Here is a 16,902-nt window from a genome sequence, read left to right on the forward strand (position 1 = left end):
AAAATTTATTAAGAGCCACTCTAAAAATTGGCAGGAATACATAATTGCACTTCTTCCTTCTATTTATTTGCTGCCCCCCAGGAAACAGACATTTGTTATTAAGAACACCTCCACACTAACTCACGGAAAGCCCTTTGGGATAATTGCAGGAATAATTCAAATATAAATTACAGAACCAGTCAGTTTCATAGCAACTGGGAAAAAATATATTGCTGTTAGTATTTTACCACTTAAATATACAACAAATGGATATTTGCTGAAAAGCAAGCAACCTTCTGCAGTTAAAAGTATAGGAAATACCACACTAGAACTGACCCTTAGAAGATCTGGTCTAATATTTGGCCTCCAAGAACAGCCAGTACTAGAAACTTAATAGGTAACAGAAATCCTGCATGAGGCATTTATAACATATCCTTGGGAAGTTTCCTTAGTCAGAAATTGGCTTATGCCCTGAAGTTTAGAAGAGATATAAACCCTCTATCACGTAAGTATTTATTGATGGTTTTGGTTTTAAAAAACATAAACACTAACGAGCAAGTAGAGAACATTTCCCATACTAGAACAACAACATACTGATACCTTATAGACTAACATTTTGGAGCATAAGCTTTCGGAGGCAAAGATTTCCCATACTACTTACTTTAATGAGAAACTGCTTAATAGAGAAGGAAATGATAATAAATACACTGTAGGCAGTGTTATTGGAACCAAAATATTCCAGAGAAGGTTGGAGAGAGAATCTTTCATTAGACCAACTTTTGTCAGGGAGACAAATTGATAGCTTGTCTCTCTCAGCAACAGAAATTGGACCAATAAAAGATCTCACCCACTGCATCTCCGTAATACGCTAATTAACATAGTTGGTCAAAAATGGAACAAAAATTCTCTTGAATTTTCTTTTTCATCAAAACATTAAACAGTGCTGCTGGCTGCTTTATTATTAAACCAAACCTAGTAATTAACTTTAAAGATAATAAGTTCTCAATTCTGTGGAGTCCCATGCTTTCTAATTCTAAGATGCCTCTTACAATAGAAATCTGCCTTCTGCTACCCAAAAAAAGGATTCTTGCGTACTTATCTGAAAATCATATACAATTTCAATTTAGCTTTAAGTCCTCTATGGGGTGACATGGAATCTATGGTCTAACAGCTCATTTCTAACTTATGACTTACATCTAAAATATGTTAGAAAAAAATCTCTAAACACTTCCAAAAAGCATTATTCTATAAACCTATTTGCTTTGCCTGGCCACACAATGCTGGATTCTCATGGACAGCCAACTGGCATTAGCCAACACCTAACCTGAGAGGAGTACAGCCTTACACTGATCCTAGAGATATCAAATGTTTGTTGTCATCTCACAATCAGTGTGGAATCAAATATTTTACACAGAACAGTTTAAAAATGTCAATCCTGTAATAGAAATGTTTTATTTACATTATTAGATTAACAAAAAATGATTTACATAAAATGCTGTTGTGCATGTTTACAATTTGATCTAAAATCCACTTTCCATTAATGTTATTTTAAACAGACTGAAATCTGACAGTTTTAAATTATGCTGTATACTTAACTATGTTCATCACCATTCAGGAAGGGTATGTGTATGGCAGCTAGTTCTTCCCTTTGCATTCAGTTTTTTACAGAAAGAAAACATCACATATATTAGAGAAATGTTGCCTGGAAAATAATCTAATGTACAAATTTACTAAATTTAGGACTCTGCAACCAGTTAACAGTTCTAGGGCCTTTTATTATTAACATTTGGGGTCTTGAGCTGAAGGAAACGAACAACAAGAATTAAAAGTTACAGGTGGAAATTTTGATTGCATATAAATATGCTTACTTTTTTAACCAAGCTGTTGATTATAATTAAGGAGGAATATGTTCTTAAATACATGTTGGAAAAAATACTTATTGTCCATAAATAAGTTTCGGTTTCTGTACAACAAATACTGGTACACTTCATTCCTGATAAAAATGAAAAACTGTCTGGTCCAAACACCCTTCTGAAAAAAAATCTGCTACAAGACTTGGCAACACAATCTCAAGAAGAGGAGATCGAGTTTGGGAGTACTCTCACCCTTGGGGCCAATGGATCCAGAGGGAGAGAGATGGTCATTTTCTCTAGCAAAAAAAAAAAGGGGTCACAAAACATCTTCAGAGCAATAGTGTCAGAGAGAAAGCTACAGTAATGCCATGACTCATGACCAAGAGCTTTTCCAAAACTGTTATTTTAAGAGGAAGATACATGAAAAATTTGAGGATCATGACCAACCTCCAGCTTTAAATCAAGTATATTAAGGGAAGGCCCGTGTTTAAATGCTGAATGACAACAACAGACAAGTGACAGACGAAATCAACCACCATGATCACCACACAAAAGGATAAAAGTGTATATCAGAGTAGCTTGTGTCAAAACGGAATACATAAGGTTAAAGATAACCTTTGTATGTGTTTATTTATTACAGTTGTAGTTAAGAGTTACAAATACAAATATCAAGAAAGTCTCAGAACTGACATTCTTAAAAACTCATCCATTTGTTATCAAATCAGTTCAGTAAGAAGGAAGCTGTCTTACAGAAGGTAGGCAGCCACAAAGCCTTAGTTTGTTTCAGAAAACAAAAATAATACAAATCAAATCAAGATAAAGTTCAACTATTAACAGCCACCACTATTTTTCATGTATTACTTCTTCCATAAAACCTAGGGAATCAAAACCTAGTGAACTGAATGCATCCACTGAAGGAAATTGTGCCAATTTTTCTCCTAACAGAAAAGTCGGTATTATATCAGCTTTATCTGAAGAAAGGAAACACCATCAGCCATTCATATTGTATTTTAAGATGTAGTGATATTAAGCTTAAACCAAAAAGACAAGTGTTCCAGGATTTCAAAAGATGTTTTGCTAATTTGATTTGTAAGTAGTAACATGCCATTTCCAATGTGCTCTAGAAATACATGTTTATGTAGCAGGGATCTGTGGCAGTCCAAATTCATCCACCAATACACCATCCTATGGAAAAAAAAGATATGGTTTAATGAATTATGTATCAACCTTTAAGATCACTTTATCATGGGGAGCTACACACCTAATAGATCAGTATTTTCTGTAGCCAACCTCACTTATCAATTTTATGATAACCCAAAAGAGTGAAAATTGAACAGTCAGCTGACTCCGTGGAAAAGCATGGGAAATGGTAGTTTAAATCTGCTTGAAGAAATACAACTGTAGCCCTTTCAACTAACTACAATCACTACCTTATTGGGAATAGCAGATTTTTACAACATTAGTTTGTAAAGTTTGCCTCACAAAGCATACATATGAAGTCTGTATGAGACAATCCTAAGTATCTCCAAACATGCTAAGCTCAATTCTGCTCCACTTTTGAGGCTTCCATTAAACAGCTTTGAGTTTTATGGTTGACTAATTAGACAACTTTTACTGTACGTTTATTAAATAGAGGGGAAAAGGCCCACCTTGTTTTTTGCATCAGTAGGAGTGCCTTCGGGAATTGCTGGAGCAGGTGCAACTTCATTTAAATAGGAGTCGTCCTCATCAACTAAAAGCTCATCACCTAAGGCATCCAATTCTGAAAAATGAATTACATTAGTTATATTAATCCATATTTTTGACAAGAAAAAATATGTAAAAAAGGCTACTGGGTGATGTGTTGAGAACAAAACTGGAGCACCTGCACAGCTGGAAAAGGACATGAAAGGGACCAACTGACAGGATCCCTCAATCAAATACTACTCTGAAAAGGAAAACATATGGGTCCTTGAAACATATATGACATGCAAACAGCAGCCCAGGATAGAAAGGGATGTTGGAGCATTGTTTGTGCATGAAGCAACATTTGAAAGCACAGGCAGGATTCATATTGAGGAGTAGGAAGTTCGCTTAATAAAGAAACAACATTCTATACTTGAGCCAACAAATGATGCTAGTTAATAAGATAAATAGTTATTAAAATAATTAGAGAGAAACTAGAATTAACTCCATGGAAACGATTTTTTTCTCTGCAAAGTTACCACAGGATTTTATAAATGTCTGTTATTTAATATGTTAGCTTGTTCCACTTCAGTGTTGGAAAGAATGAGCTAATTTCTTGGGCAGAAGTTTCTACAGGAGCAAACTTCTCAGTTTTCTTCTCAGTTCTGCTCCAGAATCTGAAAAAGTGGCTCTTTCCCACGAAATAAATAATATTGTTAGTCTTTAACGTTCTCAGGACTGCTTGCTTTGTTTTGCAACTTCTTAAAGTACCACTCAATTGCCCTATATTCACTAACCTGCTTCCAAATCATCTTCATCAATCTCTGGTGTGCCATAACTACGACCCAGTGCGTCCTGGATTTCACTGGCTTCTTCCATCATATCTTCCAATTGGTCTTGTATGTCCTGAAGTTGTAATAAAAAGTTAAACTTGTCCCAACTACACAAGTAACAAGCTGATACAATTAAAACTATATAATGAAAGTCACTATATATAAATAAAATATTGTGATAATTATTCATTTGATGTAACACTCTGGGCTCTCAGTGCCTAAAAATAAAATATAAATGATGGACAACAATAGAGGGAGGGTAATTAGCACCAAAATATCTGAACATAGGTTGCTTCTCCAGAGCTGAATCTTAAGACTTTTAAAAACTGAAATCTAATATTAGCTTCAAGAGGGATACAAGGTATATACTAAAAAGCAAAACTAAAGTAGAAAAAAAACTCATTTCATATACTGAAATCTTGTGTGGAAGTGCAGGAATCATTCTTTCCTCTCTCATATTCATATCAAATGACGAAAGTCTCCTGGCATGCTCAATAGATTCTATGCACAATCAAACTTCCAAGACCGTAAATGAAACCAATGGCAAACCTATATGAAATGGCTGGACATTCTAATGGAGTCAGAAGCATCTAGAATGGGCAGGAAGGACATGTACAGCATGAGAACTCACAGCAAGAATGTTAGCAGTAAAAGCATACACCCAATGAAGGGAGAAGTGGGATCAGTACAGGTTGAACATCTCTAATCCAGCAACATCTATTGTCTGATGTGATTTTAGTGAGCCGCACTTACCACGGGTGCAGCCAAAATTCCCATGGTCCCATAAAGTTTGTTTACAGACAGTCTGTAAACTGGCTCTCAGCGTTCTGTACTGTTGTTATTTAACTGTAATTTACCCCAAATGTCTCTTACGAGCCCAGTAAGCAGCAGAAGTGTTGGTAATGTGCTAGACAATACTGAACTCCCATGGTTAGGCAAATTCTCTCATTCTGAACCACTCAGGTCCTGAGGATGCCACACAAAAAGAGGTTCAACCTGTAGCTGAAAGTGTGAAGTGACAGAGCCAACACAGGTAGAAAGAATAGGGAAATGTGATCAGATTGGATTTCATAAAACACGCCAAAAATCTGTAGGTTTGGGAATGCATGCTCCCATATGAAATGCTACATCTGGTCACATACTAAAAATGATACTTAGAGTGATCACCCCAAAAACATTATGGGGCAATCCAAATCATTATTAGATTTAATATTAAGAGTTGAGAAGATGAAAGTAGCTCCACATTAGGACAGTTGTCTAGCTAGAAGACAATGAAGTCTTTTCTACAATTCCAAATAGAGTATTGTATATAAAACTCAGTCGATCATTAGTTTCTGCTCAGATATTTGGGTTTTTAACAATTTATAGACAAGGCAGAAGTCGCCCCAAAATTGAAAGCCACAGACACATTTATGCTCAGCTCTAAGGATATATCCATATTTTTAACTAATACTTATGAAAACACTGACTAGGAGACCTGGAAAAATCAACCTCAAGTACAGAAATTTGAGGAAAGTGGAAGTTTATCATTGGGTGCATCAACACTAGGAACTAGCTTCAAAGTTAGGCACTACATCAAAGTAGCCAGCAGAGAGTCTACACACATTTTCCCTTACTTCAAAGTTAACTTTGAAGTCCTTACTGCATTCCCAGGAATGGAGTAGTGCCCTACTTTGAAGTTTAACTTCGAAGTAGGGTGTACGTAGATGCTTAACTTCAAAGTAAGCAACTTTGAAGTTATTTTTGTGGAGTAGACACAGCCTCAGTGTTCTAAAGAACGAGGACTAACTTGAGTTGTGCCATTATGTAGTCCATCAATGAAAAAAAACCACAGATTTTAGTGTATGCTTATAGAGATAAGGCAACATGTTTCCCTCCCCACAAAGGGCTTACAAAGTAGACACTGCATAAACAAAGAATGGGTGCCAGGATACACCAAAAGAGAGGATTTAGCAGTCATGTTTAGAGTATGTTTTTACCTTTGCACTTTTATTTTTTGGGGGCAAAGTCAAGTTTAGTTTAAAAAAAACCGTTCTGGAAGGACTAGGCCTTGTAGACTTCTTGGGAGTATGTTTTCACAAGGTATCAGAGGGAGAGGTTGGAAATAGTGTGGATCAGTTTGGAAGGAGGGTTCAAGTAACAAAGGCAACATGAAAAAAACATTAGGAAACAAAGGTGGGAGGAGGACATCACAAAACCAGATCACAGATATGGGAAGAACAAGTGGCTGGAACAGAACAGAAGTTCCAGAGGGGTAACTCTGATGAACTGAAAGCCAAGTGCTGGGCTGTGCAGTCAGAGCAATTAAAAACCCACATGATCAGGATTAGCAGTGTACAGAAAATCATATCAGTTTCATCTTTAAACAAAAGCTGTAGAGCTGCCCATTTCTAATTGAAGCATTAACTTCTGCATTCAGCTCACTTTCATTGTTCTTTCTGATATAGGCAATGAATGTTTAATCTCAAATAAATGTCATGTGTACAGTAAGTCACTATTTCACATTGTAACAGTATCTTTGGATCGTCTGTAGGATATAGCATAAATGCTCACCTCAATCTGATCAATTTTGACTTGTTTGTAAGCCTTCTTCATTTCTTTCACCCCCAGTTTCATAGCATCAACCTAGAAAAGAGTCAAACAAGATGCTTGTATCTACTGCAGCATTTACAAATAAAGCAAACTTGAAATGAATCTTCTGATACCGTTGTCTTTGTGTCCTTCAGTGACTGGATAGTGTAATTGGCTTGTTCCATATTAAAAGACTGTTGTGACAGATTATCCCTCTGTTGTTCATACCTGTTAAAGTATTAAATACTGTATTTAAAACATTGATGTATGACATACAATTTGTAAGAAAATCTAATGAAATTCACAAGACACCTGAGAAAAATAGTACTTTTCAAACTTAGAAACAAAACCGGAAGGTAATCTTCACTTATTTGTAAGCAGTCATTGTAATTCTGTTTGAAGGTCCATGGAACATGACTATATATTTGTGTCTGATAATTTAGTAAAGCAATTTGTGAATTCAGAATTAAAATTATACATATGACTGGGGAATACAAAATACAGCCCACCAAACATTTGGATCCAGCCACCACAGCTCAGTGGGACCCTCAAGCTGGCTCCCTGTCTGTCATAGTCTCCTCACATGCGGATCAAATTGGCCAGCTACTCTGCCAGTGTATGTGTCTGCATGTCATGCACCCCTTCTGTGGGGAGATGAGTGGCTAAGGGGAGTTGCAGGCACAGTGCTTGTGTATGAGAAGTTGCACAGGCACACACACGCTGGCCCCAACAACCAGCCACTTTGGTGTGTGAAGCCACAGCAAACGGGTTTGAGGTTCTCAGTGGGCTATCAGCTAAGAGATGCCTGTGGTAAGCATCTCCTGGCCAGACCCTGCTCGTAGCACCCCACTCCCACAGGTTGCAACCCACTCCTGTGCCCAAATCTTCTGCACCCCACCTCAGATCACAACCTCCTCCTGATCCCAAACTCCCTCTCAGACCCCCTCCATTAATATCACAGAAAAGTACAGCCCCCGACCACTTACCAATTCTTGAAGTAGCCTCCCATTGAAAAATTATTGCTCACCCCTGGCTGAGTGAGTGGAAACCATGCATGCCCTTGTTTACACAGTAGCATCTTATAGACTAAACAGAGTACTCTAAGGCGCCACAGGACTTCTCGTTGTTTTGGCGGACACAGACTAACACAGCTACCCCAATACATGTTTACACAGATTTACATGGTGTGCAATATTATGCAATAAAAAGTTTTGTTAACATAAATTTGGGATGAGTACATTACTAACAGCAGAGCAATATGGGAGAAACAGTGGACATTCCATACTGTGTTCTGATGGGTGCCAAGTGGAATGTTAAGAACACCAGCGATACCCTTGGGCCCACTGATTGTGCACATGAAAATTTACTGTGATGCTGACTCATTATAAGGTAGCTATTCATATAACGTGCAGCAAAACCCATATATACACACATCTAAAACCAAGAAAGACACAACTATACACTAGTCATTTAGTTTTATTCAAGATATACCAATGCTGCAAGTTACAATGTGCATGTTAAATACCAAACCTATTTATATACTGACCTACGAATACTGCATACACACACACTAACACCAACATACTTTTTAACCTTGATATTTCAAGATCAAAATTGGATATTTCATAAGGAGCTGACTGCAATTCCTTCCATAATTTGTTTGCAAGAATACTCAAGAAATGACAGAAATGGAAGTGGAAAAAAATCTGAAAAACTTACATTCGCTTTTGCTTTAATACTCTCAAAGCTTTCTGTTTTACCATATTCTGAAAGAGATGCGGACAGCCAGATGTTAGTAAAAACCAAGTTAGTAATTTAATTGCTCAGGGGCTACACTTACATAATTAATGCATAAGATTAATTTTTGACTGAGAGACATCCTTTCTGTTAAAATTTTGAGAGGTGCTAAACGCAGTTCATAGTCACAATGAAAACAAGTATTCAGAATGGCATACGTTATATCTAAATGTTGAAAATTCTTAGAACTTCTGTTTAATTAAAAACATACCCAAAAAACAAAACATACTCAGATAAATGGCAAATTTCTCTAGACATTACTTTTCAAAAACATTTTAATGGTCAGTGTCAACCAAGCAACACTCTGTAAGGTGCTATCGCTATTTCACTAGAAGCATGAAAAATTTCCATTCATTTTGAAAATAAAAAAACCCTAAACTTTGTTAACAGTTGTCTCCTTTAGGTGTTTGCCCCATTTACAAGTTCATGGGGGTTTCCTCCTCTATCCATTTCTGAAAGGTTTGGAACACCTTCCATAAGTAACTGAACCAAGAAGCCTGCCTGGCAGACTTGACCTCAGAGAGCTGCAAGGAAAAGAGGGAGACAGAAAAGGGACTCAGACTCCCTTCTCCCAAAGAAGCCTATTGGTTTCATAGGGATATCCAGACTTTATTTCTAAATTCTTGCATTTTTTCCCTGATTTCGTCCCTCCACACACCACTGTTCTCTGTATCTTGGTTTGTAAGCTCCACCTCAGAGACCCTTAAAGTGAACAAACTGATCCCATTATTTCTTACCCCCATCCACACTGAGCTCCCAGTTGCATGTGTTTAAAAATAGCTGACAATGTTTATATTTAGTGTTCCATTGACTTCTTAATGTTTCACATGATACGTGTTCAAATCAGTGAAATCTGTGACAACCATGAAAAGAGGCAGTGATCACTGCAGAGGAAGATTCAAATTAACATAGTGTGACTGAATGGCCCTAGAAAGCTGGGCCAGCCCTAGAATCTCAAATAGCCTGATTTAGATCTAAAAAGAGATACATTAAACTCTTCCATATCTGGTATTCTATCATCTGGAACTCTGAAATAACTGGCATTTTAATCGTAAATACATTTTAGTTAAGTTTTCCATAAGTAGAATATAGCGAAAGTAAATACAAATAAATACAGCACAGCTACATTTACAGTAACAAGTTCTTTTGAAAAATCTGACCCTGTTTCAAAAGAACACGCAACACGTCCACACACAAAATGCACTCTTTCTATCCAATTCCCAGATCAGGAAGAGCACCTCCTTTCAAAAGCTTCTTTCAGGGAAAAATACAAAAACAAAAAAACACGTGTAGACACTCCACAGGCCCTTTTTTCGAAAGAGCAGTCCTCATGGCACAGGATTTTTTGATCCTTGGCCCATTCTGTTCAAAAAGCAAGGGCTGTGTAGACGATCTCTACCAAAAGAACGGATTGATCTTTCAAGCTGCTTTTTGTGTGTGTGGATGCAATCTTTTGAAAGAAGTTTTTTCGGAAGAGATCTTCCGGTTTGAAAGATCACTGTAGACAGCCTATAAGTTTACAATCTACAATACTACAGTTGCTGCTACTCTGCATACATTGTGATTTGTTTCTTAATATCTAATCCTATTCTTCTTTAGTGTTATGCATTGCTAGATATACCTCTCTATTATCCAGAATATCTGGCAACCTCACAGTCCTGGGGCTGCCGGATATGAAAGAGTTTACTGTAATAGAATATTTGACTTGGCAGCCATATATTTTATTTTTAACACAATGTAGCGTTATGAAAATGAATCTTTATTTCAAGACTAGGGGCCAATATGGTACAGATCTGGGAAACAGATGAGACTACAAATAAGCTTTAAGTCGTCCGACCTCTCAGGAGGATAGAGGAAGCACTTTTAATTATACTTCTAAGAACCTGAAGAACAGGTTACGACATCATTACCTGAAAGACTGAAAGTGAGTCATTTCACCTTCTCATATGCACACCAAATAGGATTCTTACCTTTGCAGGCCCCTCCCTCATTTTCTTCATTTGATCTCTATACTTCACCAGTTCTGCCTCAAGCCTACCAATCTTCTTGTCAATTGACTCAGCTCTGCTATCCACCTTTGGTACAAGGAAGACAAACAAAAAATTCACTGGTCACATAGGGTATTTTTCCAGACACTTGTAGTCCTTTAAGCAAAATGTTCTTATGCAGAGTAGCTACAATACATGCTAGACTTAAAATGTCAACATGTTTTTGGAGGAGGACAATCAGATCACCAAAGATGGCTAATAGTTCTCTTAATAGCATTAATCAAAAAAACCTAGACTTCCTTAGCAAGCACTTATTGAGAAGTCTCGCAAAGAAAACTTACATTTTTAATTCTGTGAATCATTCCCAGAGAGGGGCACAATCATACTCAATTTTCACATACTGATATGACATTAAACTTGAAAATTCAATTTGTATCAATATCTGACCACATGTAATCGGTCAACATTTGACTTCTGGTGCATTTATTCTTCTGTTAGAACCAATTCTCAAAAGAAAGGGACAGTACATGCCAGCTTATAGGAGGATGTTGATATTATACTATTGCCAGGGGCATTTTCTATGCAGAGCAGTTGATATCAGCTCTCTGCGTGCTAGAGAAAAAATGCGTGGTTACAGTTGGCACAGAGATTTACTTTAAGCTTTCCACTACCACAGCAGCTTTGTTAATAAAAGGAAAACAAAGCACACAGTTGTGATGGGGTGCAGGGGTCCCCCAGCACTGCACCCCATCCACAGGCAGGAGTGACTCTCACTCAGCAGGTATAACAGGACGTTTATTAGTTGACAGAGGCACAGCTCAGCACGGAGCTGTCAGTACAGCAGGCAGAGACAGTCATTCCAGCCCATCCTGGGGAGAGGAGCTGGAGGGATGCCCCATCTGGGGTCTAGCTTCCCCCTCAGCCAAGCTGGCTGCCTTCCCACTCCCTCTCCCCACAGCTTCTAACTGCCCCTCCCATTCAAACACAGCTCAGCTCCTCCCTGCTCTTTGTTCAGGTCAGAGGTGTTACCCGCCAGCTTAGATTACAGCCCCAGGGGTCATCCTTAACTGCTGTGAGCTGCTCTGCCTGTCTCACACACACATCCAGCCTGTCTCTCTCACATGTATCCCCCACATCACAACAGTATTTTGAAAATATCATACCTTTCTGGAGTCTTGCAGTGACTCTTAAAGGGTCCTACCTCGCTCTGCAAACATCTGCCTACCCCTTAATTTAACCCTCAAGAGTGAGAGGACAATTATTTGGACCACTAGTGGACATCATTCTGGATAAGTGTTACTATAAATATTGACACTGAGATGGACCCTCCTAATCTGATTATGTATGCTATAAAATCTAATGTATCCAGAAGAGACAACCTCAGTGTCTAAGGTGGTGTTGAAAAGATTACTACATTGTACAATGCATGGAACTCAGTTTATCTCCCTCTAAAGGGCTGAGCTGGCTGTTCTGGGATTTTAATTTCCGAGTACAGGAACTTTAAATTCTGTATTTAAACCACTGATATAGAGAAGAGCTTTCATATGTCCAAGGTAGGTGAAAAGGCCACATAACCTCACGAGAATAAAAGTGAACATATACAAAAGAGAAATGGACTGAATTATTAAGAGACGATGCAGAAGTCAATATAAACTAAATGTCATGGAGGAAAACGTTAGAGAATACACTTACATTTTCAGTAACTGTTTTGGGATTAGCCCTGATCTAATTTAACTTTAATAATCTCCTTCAGTAATCTGCATCCTTTTTATCAATATATCATAGCATAATTTAACTTTGTAAGCATCACATTATCTTTATGTTATTTCTAGTCTATGCTGTAAGAATTTATGTTGAAAAAGGATAGGTTTAATTACCAATTATTTTACTGTTGAATCTTAATCACAGCCACTAATCGTACCGTCACAGTCTATTGACAGATACCTAATTAGTTATTATACATTGCTGAGCAACTACAAAAGAAGCAGATCACAATATAAATATATTAAAAGGATTGGGGGAAGTAGTTAAGCCTATCCAAATAATATAAAGAATGTCCAAATTATTAGTGTAGTATTGAAATATTTATATGCCTTAAACTAGGCAATTTTTAAGTCTCTCAACTAGCGTGTACATTGTCTTCCTCACTATGTACTCTTCTCTGTAGTGACTCTGAGATCAATTAAAAAGTCACTACATCCTCACCAGCCTTCTTATAGAATCTTTTTATGCAAATGAACTGTCTACAAGACTGGAGACAATTTACTGTTTAAAGAATAATTCCACAGAAATTCTATGGAGTACCACTGAAAATCAGGCCAAGCAATTATAGTTGGTAAAATTAATTGCATGGAACATCACTCAGTATTAAAAGTTATCCCAGGCACTGACCATGATCATTTTTTCCAATCTGTGCATCCACTAGCAATTATCTGATTTACCCACACAATTGATATGATTGCATGTTAGGCACATCGGAGCACCTAAATTCTATTTTTAATAGGATCGTCAATAGGTTGAAGAGGTAACAACCTATTGAGACGAATGGGGTATTTTGTTTACAAAAGTTGTTTTAGATCGTCTGCAGATTATAGAAGACAGTTGTGAACTAGTTCTGTCATACTTTCATTTCCTATTTGGAAGATTTAATTGTCAACATAGGGGCTACAAGTCTATTTGTTTTCATTTAAAGCACAAATGCTGCATAGTATGAGTCTGCCAATAAGTCACCCAAATACCTAAAACTGCCATATTATTTTCCTTAGTTTTAAATTATTTAATATATACAGAAAGGAATGCACCCCAAAGCAAAAGTTTACTGGAAGATTTCATAGATGTTAAGGACCAAAAGAATCATGTGATCATGTGACTTGACATCCGAAAGGTCTTTCTAAACTTTCTTTTAAAAAAAGCTTTTCAATGTTACTCAACTGCATGTTTGACTGCTCTATTAATATTTCTCAGCTTGGGCATATAGAATAAATAAGCTATTTGCCTATGCTCCTCTGTTTTACACCAAGCTCGTCTGTGGCAGCGATTACAAGAAGAACAATTCCATCATTCTTTACCAGCCTGAGGACACATTCATGTGACTTGCCTGCCCTTTGAACTAAATGGTGTGTGCTGTCTGCCAGACTCAATCTTGTTTTTCAACAATGTGCTGTTTCAGACTGGCAGGGTGTGGGCATTATGAGAGAATGAGGAGAAAAAGGGAGGATGGGGGGATGGAGAATGGGAGTGCCAGCCCATGGGAGAATGAATAGAATTGTTAGCAACATAGGAAGCACTGAAATACAGGACTCTGAGTATCTATACAGGGATGGGGAACCTACAGCCCACAAGCCGCAACTGGTCCCTGATTTGCCTTGATCCAACCCACAAGGCTCAGGGCTCCACTTCCCCAAAGGGGGGTGAGTCAGTCCTAACAGTCCAGCAGTAGCATGCCTCCAGCACGGCCGGAAGGAGAGCCAGCACTAAAGCCCCTCTGGGGCCAGGTCAGCCTGGCAGGGGGCTGAAAGGGCTCTGGATGAACGGTAGCATGGGAAAAAGCTCATTTGCAGCCTCCACCCTCATGGAGAGGCTGGAATCACAAGCCAAAAGAAGAGGCAGGGTCAGTATCTGGAAGCACAGGACTGCACACGCTCCTGATCAACCTCACCCCACTTCTGGAAAGCTGGTAAGTGTCCCACTCTCCTTCCTCCCTCTCTCCCACCCAGATCCCACAGCCTCACCAAACTCCTACATTCTATATCCTACCCTCTTCCCAGCTTGCTCCTGCACACTCTCTCCTGACCAGACTCCAGGTGTTGCTGCGTTCCTCGCAGGTGTCTCCTCCTCCATACATGTCACTAGATCCGTCTGTACAAATGTGGGTGGGTGCCTCAAAGGCTGGGGGGTGTCAGGCTCCCCAACGGGCTCACACCATAGACAGTGAGCTGGCGAGTGAATTAGAAACAATACAGAGCGCCCCAGTTTCTGCTCCCTCACCGCCCTGGTGTCACTGCCCGGCTCTGTCGGGGTCACGGCCCCTCTCGGGGGGCGGGGGTGGTAGCGCTCTCCCTATAGGGGCCGCTGTATGTGTTGCGCGGGCGGACTGGCTCTCTTCCCATAGGTGGGGCGGGGGCGGGGGCGGGGGCTGTGCCTCTCTGGGCGTCGCTGAGAGGCTCACAGGAGACACACACAGGCCCCGATGGCAACAGCCCGGTACGGAGCCGCGCCAGTGAGCGGAGCTCGGACTACCCGACCCGACCCGACCCGATCCCGCCCGCTCGCTCACCGTCCCGATACAGTCGGTGAGGCTCGGCGGCGGCACTTTCGGTTTCGATTTCCCAAAAAATCGATTCATCGCGGCGGCCTCAGGACGGAACCCACAAGCGGCGGCGGCGGCGGCAGCGACTCCCCCAAACACGGAAACGCTCCGCTTCGCCGCTAACCCCGTCCCCTCCTTTCGCTCTGCGCCGGCGCTAGGGACGCCTCGCCCGACAGCCAACCCTAGAGCGCTGAGGCCGGGGACGTCCGGGCAAGGGCGGAAGTGAGACAAGGAGGGGTCCGTCCTTGTTCTTCCGCCCTGCTGAAAGGACCGAGAAGGAGCAGTGATTGGCTCTGGGTGGGGGAGGCGGGACTAAAAGGATGAGCGATACCAATCACAGGACCCGCAGGAAACAGTGGGAGCGGAGAAGAGCAGAATCGGGCGGCCGGCTGGAGCGCTTCTTCGTGCGGATGGAGCTGGGCCCCCCGGCTCTTCCCGAGCCCGGGGGAAAGACACCCTGGCCTGGGGTAACTCACAGTCACCGCTCCGTGACTGCGGCCGCAGACCGAGGGGAGGGTTGCTGGGTGCCTTCGCCCTGAGCCAGCGATTGTCTCGGCCTTGGGGTTGCTCCTGCCAATCCCCTACGTTGGGCCTGGAGCCTCCAGCAGTTAAAGATGAGGCTTTAATGAAAGGCTGTCACGCGACGAAACCACCAGCACCATCTCCAAGCAAAACTGGCAACCGCCCCTATCTGCCAAAACTTCCTCCTTGGCCTATGCGTCCAACGGTTACAGCTGTCAGAAAGCATGAAAAAGGACGATGCAGTATCACCAACGAAAAATCAAGACCCTAGTATTCAGCATAATGGGCGGTTCGAATAGGAGAGGCAGACCGCACAGAGAATGGATAAAGTAGATTGGTACAGAGATAGCCACTTTGCACCGGATAGGGAAAGATGGAAGGAAATAGCGAGAGGATTCAGACAGCAGACGGCCACTGAGCCCACGCTTATTGATTACGATCACTCCCTCTGCTGCTTTTGATCACTACAAAGACCCTCACGTCAATACCAGTAATACAAATTACTAAGGTGACCATATCTCCCTGTCCCAAATACAGGACAGGGAGATGGGGCAGCTTCTCCCAGCTCCATCAAGCCAGGGGGAACCTGGAAGGAGGGAGCAGCTGCTAGCATTTGCCCAGAGCACTGGGAGAAGCTGCAGCTGCCAGCATTCCCTAAGCCCGAGGGAGCAGTAGCTACCAGCGCTTCCCTCGCTTCAAGGAAGCGACTGTCTGCAGCAGCTGGGCCTGTGCAGCTGCTGGCAGAAAAGATGAGCAGGGGAGGACAGCCCAAATGCCTCTTTTGTGTTATTCCAGTTTCTCCTTGTGGTCATTAAGGGTGCATCTACATGTGCACTCTTCTTTTGAAAGAGGAATGCAAATAAGAAAAGTCAAATGCAAATGATATGCAAATTTACATATTTGGCACCTCATTTGCATATTCTAATTTCAAAAGCTTCTTTCGAAAGAAGGAAGCCAGTCTAGATGCTGCTCTTTCGAAAGTAAACCCTATCTTCGAAAGAATTCTTCTTCCCATTAAATGGGGGGAGGAAGGATTCGTTCAAAGATGGGTTTACTTTCAAAAGAGCAGCGTCTACACTGGCTTTCTTCTTTTGAAAGAAGCTCTTTCAAAATTTAGAATATACAAATGAGGTGCCAAATATGTAAATTTGCATATCATTTGCATTTTGATTTACCTCATTTGCATACCTCTTTCAAAAGAGGAGTGCAAGTGTAGACGCACCCTTAATGACCACAAGGGGCAAGCGGCAGGGGCGGCCCTAGATCGGCTGGCCGTGTCCCGGGCCTGGGCATAACCCAGCCGCAGCTCCTTTACCTTGGTGGTCAGGAGCGTGGTCAGGAGCGCGGGCAGGGTGACCCCGGGCAGCCAGGCCCTCAGCCAGTCG

The 16,902-nt window shown here is 40.7% G+C and overlaps 1 protein-coding gene across 1 annotated transcript; it reads right to left on the minus strand.

Moving 5' to 3' along the window:
• Positions 1-89: 89 nt before the first annotated feature.
• CHMP5 (charged multivesicular body protein 5) lies at positions 90-15,218 on the minus strand. Its single transcript, XM_074987990.1, has 8 exons — positions 14,963-15,218; positions 10,669-10,773; positions 8,621-8,667; positions 7,036-7,129; positions 6,884-6,955; positions 4,295-4,403; positions 3,482-3,594; positions 90-3,017 (listed from the first exon to the last, which is right to left on the minus strand). Exons 1-8 carry the CDS (start codon positions 15,029-15,031, stop codon positions 2,967-2,969), a joined length of 660 nt encoding a protein of 219 aa, XP_074844091.1. The 5' UTR covers positions 15,032-15,218; the 3' UTR covers positions 90-2,966.
• Between the last annotated feature and the right edge of the window lie 1,684 nt (positions 15,219-16,902).

Source organism: Carettochelys insculpta, chromosome 2 (genome assembly GCF_033958435.1).
Source record: "Carettochelys insculpta isolate YL-2023 chromosome 2, ASM3395843v1, whole genome shotgun sequence".
Lineage (NCBI taxonomy): Eukaryota > Metazoa > Chordata > Testudines > Carettochelyidae > Carettochelys > Carettochelys insculpta.

Bases quoted from the DNA above. Each gene is read 5' to 3' on its own strand.
- CHMP5 (XM_074987990.1), bottom strand. From the start codon at position 15,031: ATGAATCGATTTTTTGGGAAATCGAAACCGAAAGTGCCGCCGCCGAGC. The intron at 8,668-10,668 runs GTAAGAATCCTA...CATCTCTTTCAG, and splicing joins TGAGGGAGGGGCCTGCAAAG to AATATGGTAAAACAGAAAGC. The intron at 7,130-8,620 runs GTAAGTTTTTCA...ATACTTTAACAG, and splicing joins GTATTAAAGCAAAAGCGAAT to GTATGAACAACAGAGGGATA.